At 36.2% G+C, this 8,972-nt stretch overlaps 1 protein-coding gene across 1 annotated transcript; it reads left to right on the top strand.

Moving 5' to 3' along the window:
* Nucleotides 1-1,446: 1,446 nt before the first annotated feature.
* Nucleotides 1,447-3,636, top strand: ZNF770 (zinc finger protein 770). Its single transcript, XM_062495822.1, has one exon. The coding sequence runs from the start codon at nt 1,447-1,449 to the stop codon at nt 3,634-3,636; it is 2,190 nt and encodes a 729-aa protein (XP_062351806.1).
* Nucleotides 3,637-8,972: the final 5,336 nt, after the last annotated feature.

Genomic DNA, 8,972 nt, shown 5'->3' on the forward strand with positions numbered 1-8,972 from the left:
ATTTTTATTCTGTTGTTTGTACTATGGTTGTGGGCTGGAATACTTAACCTGTTTTAGACCCTGTAATTTAGGAATGAAGTGACCAGCTGAAATTGGTCCAGAGATGATTAAAACCACTTTTTTTGTGGACCTAAAAGCAATACTTAGAAAACCCCAGAATTTTCCTAGTTTTCAAGCAAAAGGGGAGAAAGCAGACTTTGAATACATAAAGCTGTGACAGAGAACATGGACAATAACTTTGTAGTAAAAAATGCTAAGCTGGGTGCAAGGAAAAACTCACGAGAAGGAGAAACTTTGAAGCAGGAGCCCTGCTGAGATTAAGGAACCTTCCTCACTGGAAATTTTTAAGATCACTTTGGAGGCTGTCTAGACATGGGTTAGCCTCACAGCTAGCTCGGGCTAGGTGTTCCTATGAATATCTTAATAACCTTTCATGCACTCAGGAGCTTGCAAATTATTTTTTCTTGTTTGTAAGTCATTAAGCTGAGACACAGTAGCTTGCCCAATTGTGTTCCATGTTGAAAATTAAAAGAAAATTAGAACTATTTTATTATTGTGTTTTAGACTAAAACAATAATTGTATGAATTATTATAACTACCTTGGTATTCATGATGACTTCACAGTATATGTGTGGTTAGGTATCAACCCTGACATTCTAGCTTTATGGTGAGATAGAAACATAGCCTGTGCTTTTTCCATGTTCTAGGAGTTGTCTTTGTTACGGTTATAGTTTATGGCTAGTGTGTTGCTCTTGCTGATTGGTTTCAGCACTTGCCATTTTGAGAGAAATCAAAATTGATTCTACTGCTGGATACAGCTGATAAGATGCAGAAACATGAGTAGTAAATTTAACAATATATTGAAACTAAGTATTTTTCTTTTCACTAACACTGCATTCATTTAATGCATTTCTGAAGTGCAAGAAATCTTAGTTCTTGTCTTTTTCTCTCATCTTCATAAATATTATATTTGGGAGTTAAAATTACTGCTGTAGAGAAGACGTTCATTACAATAAGTTCCTTATTCTTTTCAAATTAATGTTTGTAGCTGAACTGCGTATTATTTGGAAGAACAGATGCATTTGTAGCACAGATAACTTAAACTTGTTTTTTTCTGAAAAGCAATCCAGTTTTTCTGTATCATATAACTAGTGATTACTCTGTTACAAGGAAAGTATTTTAAGCTACATTAAATCAAGAGTGTGCTAATCTAATACTTTTGGTATCTTGTGTAGGAAACAAGAGAGAAACGTAGGCAATTATGTATTAATATAGGCTAAATAATACTCTCTTTCTTATTTTAGGGACCAGTGGGATTTAAGAATCTCTCTCCTAAGAAAATTCGCTGCTTCTACGGCTTTCCTTCTTAGTGTGCACTTGGTGATTTCACCAGAAATACCTATCTGGAGAAATTAAGACTAGGCGAGGTGTAATTACCTTTTAAAAATGTTAAAAGTTCAACATTGTGTAACAGCTGTGAAGATACCAAAGAAAAAGCCATATATTTGTGACATGTGCTATAAACAATTTGAAACTCCATCAAAATTAGCTAGGCATTATCTCATACATACTGGTCAAAAGCCATTTGAATGTCATGTATGCAATAAAACTTTTAGGCAGCTAGTCCACCTGGAGAGGCATCAGTTAACCCATAAGCTGCCTTTTAAGTGTATTGTTTGTTATAGAAACTTCAAAAATGTAGTCACTTTCTTAAAGCATCAGAAGCTTCATAATGAAAATTATGCGAATGATACAAAGCAAGCAGAAAACTATATAAATGCTGAGCAAGACAGGGTCACTTGTGGCATATTTCATTGTTCTGTGTGCTGGAAACCCTTTACAGCTAAAGAGAGGTGGATGCTGCATCAGTGCCTCAAGTCAGATCATCTACATGGTTCCAGAAGGAGAAAGAAGAAAACTCACACTTGTGAATCATGTAACAAGACGTTCCCATCAAGATCCAAGCTAGAAAGGCACTTCCTTATTCACACTGGCCAGAAACCTTTTGTGTGTTCTTCATGTGGCAAATCTTTCCGACAGTCAACACACTTGAAAATTCATCAGCTCACACACACAGAAGAAAGGCCTTTTCAGTGCTGTTTTTGTCAGAAGGGATTTAAAATACAGAGCAAACTCATGAAGCATAAACAGCTCCATGCCAGAAATAAGACTTTCCCCAATATTGTATGCAAAGCAAAGATCCTTAAATATCCCAGACCACACAATGTGTTGGAAGGAAAATGGGATAATTTTGAGAATGCTGATACACACAAGTCACAAGAGAATGACCTACATGATGTGCACTCAATTTATATTGTACCTTTTCAGTGCCCAGCATGTGACCAGTGTTTTGAAACAGAGCATGTTCTAAATTTGCACAGATGTTGTTCAAAAGGTAGCAGAAGTTCAGATAATGGCACAGCAGCATGCAGACACACAGTCAACAGGAAAAATAAGACCCTGATGAAAATGAAGCATACTGGAGGAAAGACAACAAATTTTTCTCTGGCTGACAGAAAAAAAATGAAATCAGGTCACGCTGGAAGTCCTGACCTGGTTACAGCTAGAGATCAGTGTTGTGATCAGCACGTGTCCACTAAACCTTCCAAGAACTGCCAGAGCAGGTGTGACAGGCACAAGTCAGTTTGTAATCAGATGAAAAGAATGTTTGCTGGGCTATTACCTTGGCAAGAGTACCCACAACCTCCTGACTTGGGCTGTAATTTAAAAGGTTTGCTTCCTGGTGAAAGCATGTTAAATGTCAGTGGTTCACTGGATAATAAAGGTGATGCTTTTTATGGTTCATCAAATGATAGTTTTTTTGATAATCCAGAAGCACTCCACTGTGCTTTTTCATCTTCTGCTAAAAATACACATAACAGACACAAAGTGTGTAAATGTGACAGATGTGAAAAAATTTTTCCATCTTCATCCAAACTTCAAAGACACTATCTTATACACACGGGACAAAAGCCCTTTGGCTGTAATGTTTGTGGGAAGACATTTAGACAGTCAGCTCACTTAAAAAGACATCAGCTCACCCATACTGAAAAGAGAGCCTGTAAAAGCCCTGTTTGCCAGGTAGAATTTGAAAAGCTGAACAAACTTTTCAATCATCAGGAAGATCACACTGAATTTAAGTCTTCTCAGCCTGTGGGTTGTTCAGGTTATTCTCAAACACCTTCACAGCCATCTGGCTTTCAAGAATTTGAGCTGATTCAGTCAAACCAAACAGCTGAAATCAAAGTTGAAATTGAGTCAGGGGATTTTGTTCTTGACACCAGCAGTAGAAACCCACAGACGTATTTGTGCAGTAAATTGTTGGGAACAGAGCAGAGCTGTTACAGCTATTGGCATGATTTTTCTGAAGGTACTGAAAAAAGTGAAGCTGTTAACAAATTATATCAATGCAGTATCTGCTTTAAAACTTTTAAATCTCCTTCAAAGCTTGAAAGACATCACCTAATGCATGCTGGACAGAAGCCATTTGAATGTTTAGTTTGTGGAAAAAAATTCAGACAGGCCCCACATTTGAAAAGACACCACCTTATTCACTTTAAAGAGAGCTTAAAGCTTAGTTCCACTGAGGAACAAGCAGAGAATATCTTATTATCAAAACGGGCTAATGTCAAATGAAATAATTTTTAAATTTTTTTGGTTGCATAAATATAAAGGATTTCTGTTAGGCCAAACAATTAACTGAAGGGGATTATATTTTCTGTTACAGAGATGACCTGGTGAAGTTAATTTACTGTCCTCAGAACTGTCTACTTGATAAAATTTGAGAGATATTCATGTTGAGATTTTTTTAAAAATGCAACAAACACACACTTTGCATGCCATTTGGCTAAGTTAATTGATAAATACACATTCACATTGTATCAATAGCGTTGCAGCAATCTTCAGTGTTCCAGATTATTATAATTATCACTGAACATAAAATACTATATGGGAAAATGTAACACTTTTAAACTATCAGAAAAGTAAAGACAGAAAGGTAATCTTGAGAATGTGAGAAAAAGGTCCCTTTAGTTTCTTCTGGCTCCCCACATGTTCTAAGCAAAGGATTCTTGCTGTATTTATCCCATACTTAAAAATATTGTTATTTTTAGATAAAAGAGGGTAGAAAAAGGGGAGAAAGTTCAATGAGAAGAATGTTGATGTGGCATTATAGAGCATTCTGTTTGCTATAGGATAGAAAAAAAACCTGCTTTGTTATTTGCACTTAATGTGCTTGGAGAGCTGTACATAAGGAATTCGATAATTTCCCTTTTTTATATAAAATACAAGGAGACAATGCTATAGTATTAGGATTTATAATCAATTTATCAATTTCACCACTTCATTAACTCCACTTCCTTGTAAATCCCTTGCCTTCTCTAGCATTTTTGGCCAATTTATACTTTACTGAACTATTTTTCTGTAAGAAAAGAAGACAAGAAATTATCATTAAGGTTACAAATAGGCTTTGTATCTGTTCAGTCTCCTTTCCTCATAGCATACATAGTGAACCAGTAAAAGAAATGTTCTTTAAGATAATAACTCAGACTAGCAGTTTTGTCAGGAAGTCATGTTCTCATTACGTTAAATATAAGAGACTGAAAATTACTGTTAGCTAAAATTAAGTAACTTTGATTTTGTATTAATAGAATATGTAGTTATACTTTCTGGTAAGTAGATGGTTTTGTCTGTTGTGCCAGTGGGGCTGACAAGAAGTGCACATGCAGTGGAGCTTCATACATAATGAACATGTATGAAGTTTGTTTCTTCTTTTTTGTCCTCAGGAAAAACTACCTTTTAGGATACCTTCTTTGATGCAACTTTTGAATAGTTAAATCCTGAAGTTCTTATTCCTGGTTCTAAATTAACATATCTGTAAGATACATTATATTGTTTTTAGCATTTAAACAGAACCATATTTAAGTAAAATGGGTTTGTTTGTTTGTTTGTTTGTGTTTTTTATTTTGGAAATGGCATGGACTTCATGATCCTTGGTGAATATGAAGGGTAAAAGGAGTTTTATTTTCATACATGTTATTCTTTTCCATTTTCAGTGAGAACAATACCAGAAAAAATACTCACTATGCTTTTGTATAACAGACAAATTCAGTATATTAATGATGATTATAGTTATATATTAAGAATTTTTCTCCCTATGTAAATTGCTTCATATTGAAAGACAAAATACTGTATAAAATGTTTTGAAAGCATATTGTAGATTTCTTTTAAAATACTTGTAATAAACTATTTTATTTATATTATACTTTCAGAGTGTGCTTTATGTGCAAACCAGAGTTTTGAAACTACCGAAAATTTATTATGCAGAAAAGACTGCATATCAACATAACTTTGTATGTTAAAACAATAGGTGTGGTTTCAGACATTTTTTGTTATAAAATATAAATATGTTTAAAGATAACATCTTTCTTAAGGAGTTACAATCATTTAAGATGCTATGAGAGTGATGTTTAGAGATCACAAAACTTTCATGTTTTGAAAATATCAATTTAAGTAAAATGAAGGAAAAGTTAATACAAAAATATATTTGTGAGTTATGAATAGACATCTGTGGGAAGTGTTACTGTCAGTATTACTGAATTTGAAAAGTAATGAAATCTTTGGGCTTGGATTTCAGAGCCACAATGTCTATCTGGCTCTCCACCCCTTCATAAAAAGTTTTGTGTCAGTATAAATTCATTAGTTTATGGGGATTATTCCATAAACTAACTAGAAAGGGGTTAAATGGTTTCTAAGAGTCAGGAGAGAAAAAACCAGGTTGAAATCCTGTGTCTTTTGCAGTTAACAGTAAAATTCTTCAAGTATCTGAGAATTTGAGCTAGAAAAGTTTTCTCTGTAAAAGTAACACTTGTTCATTAGTATGTCAATCATTTTTCATAATGCTTCAAGGCAAGTTCAAGCCATCAATCTTTCAGGTATCTTTGGTGGCAGAAACATTGCCTGTGGCTTTGTTAGAATGAACTGATGGCTACTACTAATAATTTTATAGTACTGAACTAGTGGATTTTTTGAGACTGTGCAGAACCAAAGCATTTTCCTACAGAGGAAAACAGTGGGTCCTCCTCTGTTAACAACGAGGTCCTGCTGAGGATAACTTCTCCAACAGCATGGGTTTAGCACTGAGGCTCTGTGTGGCATAGAAAAAGGTTCAAATATTTTGAAACAAACAGAAAAAAAAAAGGTAAAAGGGATTTTTTTGGAAGAAAAATTATATGACTGAGTACTAACTGATCATATCATCCATCTTCTGTCTAGATGTGGCTATGGATACCTTTAAAATGTTAATGCTGTACTATCACTGCAGTGTGTCAAAAATTACTTTCAGGTGGCTCAAAGAATCACTGGCAAAGGTATCAAAAACAGGTTTTACATAAAAGTGAAAGCACAACAAAGTTTGTTAGCAACATTCACTCTACTACATATTAGATGGTTAAAGTACACAGAGGAAAATCAGACTAAAATTGAAAAGAAATCCATCTATAATTAAAATCAGCCTAAAATTATCTGTGTGGAGGTTGGTGATGGAAAAAGGCTAAAGGTGGGAAAGGGTAAGGATATAAGAAATAAGGGAGACCCTCCAATTGTGTCACAAGGTTCAGAGTGGAGCCCCTTGCCAAACTTAGCCCCAGATTTGACCAACAGTTTAGGTCTAAAGTAAGAGCACTTAAAAGCACTTAATTTAAACAACTTCCCAAAGATTCTGTAGAATTTATATAGCACAACAGTAACTCATAGGCCTAACTCACAAATTACACATACTTGAGAATCCACGAGAGCAACATTCATGGTATGTTTGCTTCAGCGTATCCACCTTCACACATGCAAAGAACTAAAGGAGTACGTCCAGGGTATATTCCTGGGAAAAACTTCCTTCAAGTTCAGTGAAGTTCTCATGTCAGATGCCATTGCATCTTAATGGGCAAAGGGCTGAGCCTGTGAGGGTATCAGCCCAGGCTCTGCCAGAAGTGTTCAGTGCAGCCCTCAGAGTATAGCAAGCTTGAGTTCACCAGCTGAGAGCCGTCCCACTCAAGGACAAGTGCTGGTTGAAGCCCACTGTGGTTCAGGAGAGCTCCAAGGGTTTTACTTAGGACTGCTGTTTGTAGGGTTGCTAGAGAGTTGCCTTCAGTCACAATAGCCTTCCATCCTGGGTGAAATTCGTCACAGTAATTTTGTTTGAAAGTTTGGTAAGAACAAATTGTTCCACTTGTGTTATCACGCAGGCAAGAAAAACAAGTTTCCAAGGCTGTTCGTTAAAAAAACAGGAGCTTGTTAGATAGCATAAGTTCCTGGGAAAAGACAGTGTTTCTGATAAGTTCCAGAGGAACTCGGCCCCAGCACTGTTTGTCAAGGCCGAGGAGCAATTCTGAGATCATAGTGTGTGTGGCAGCTGTACCCCCACATAAGGTTTGCAGAAAGTCAAAACATACATATATAAGTATTTCTATATATGTCTACAGAAAAATGCAAAAGAGGAAAAAAAGTGACAATAAACCACAGAAAAACTGTTTAATCATTGAAACTGCTTTTCCCTGTGTGCTGGCTTTCTCACTCAGCTGTAGCCTACCCTCACACACCCAGAGCCAACAAGAAGATTAGTGAAGCAAATGGGAGATAGACACAAAAGAAACTTAATTGAAGTTAATGACACCTTAGGCTTCAAACCAAGATGCTGGATCTAATGTTTAGTTTTCCTGGCTGCCTCCTAGTATAAATGTAAAACTCCAAAAGTCATAATCTCTCAATAGTAGCTCATTTGAGTAATACTTACCTAAGTACAGTTGGATGACTCTTAAATCAATAAAGACTATGGATTTGGTCCACCTAGTGGCTCCTTGTAATGATGTTGAAAATGCCCAGACCTCCTAAATAACTGAAGTGGTAATGGTTCATATTCCTAGCACAAGATTTTGTGGATTTTTAAAGTGCAAATTTTAACTTAATAGCCTGGTTTTATGGTCTTATGGCTGTGGATGAGATGTGTCTGAGAGGCAGTTATCATAAGGAAAATTGAAATTACAGAAGTGACTTCTCCATGCTCTCTTATAATGTTCTTTCTCCAGGTTAGGCAAGTAAGTTGTATTTCTTCATATAATGACTAGTTCTGTTGAGTAGCTTTTAAACAGCTTTTTTTTTAGCATCTGTTAAAAAAGTGAATCTTCAAAGTCCACACAAGTGAAGGATAAATCAGTCTTATGACAACAAAATCACTCACAAATGTACTGATACCTCCTTGTTCAGAAACTATTGTTCTAACATGAAAGTGTCATTTTATGTCTATGCTGAGTTACCATGGGTCTCTGAATGCTCTTTTACTTCTGTTCTCTGCCATTCCAGTTCCTGACTGCTACCAGGATATCCTTAAATATCCATGTATCCTTGACATGAATTGGATATGTGGCTGAAATTTTTTCCTCTTCTCTGGAATCCTTCCAGTGTCCCTGGTGCCAATCTGTATGGCTCTGTTAAACCCCATCTGTGAGTTCTAGCCCAAGAGTCATGGAGCTGGCTGTTGCACGTGTGCTGCCCTGCTATATAAAATAGTGCCTGATGATGCGAGTGCAGGAAGATGTGAGAAGCTCACTGGTGATGATGTAGACAGTGGCCTGTGATGGTCCACTCAAAGTCATCTGAGTGTGTAGGGTCATAAGAGCACATGGATATGGTGACTGTCCAGCCTTGCCTGTGGCACTGGAATGTGCCTTGCTGACATAGTGAAGGAGGGGAAACAGAATTCCCTGGCTACTGCTATTTTACAAAGTAAAAGACTGTTCCTAAACTAAAGAAGCCAGCTATGCATGGTGTCTTCCCTTTGTACTCCTAATGCACTGCACTCAAATCCTACTGACATAATGGAAAACACTATCTGGATGCTAAGTGGCATTATTTTACCTGTGCATATTTTTGAGTATTAACTTTAATCCCTAGTATGTGTTTGCAAAAGTAGTTTGCTGAGC

The sequence above is a fragment of the Cinclus cinclus genome, chromosome 6, assembly GCF_963662255.1.
Source record: "Cinclus cinclus chromosome 6, bCinCin1.1, whole genome shotgun sequence".
NCBI lineage: Eukaryota > Metazoa > Chordata > Aves > Passeriformes > Cinclidae > Cinclus > Cinclus cinclus.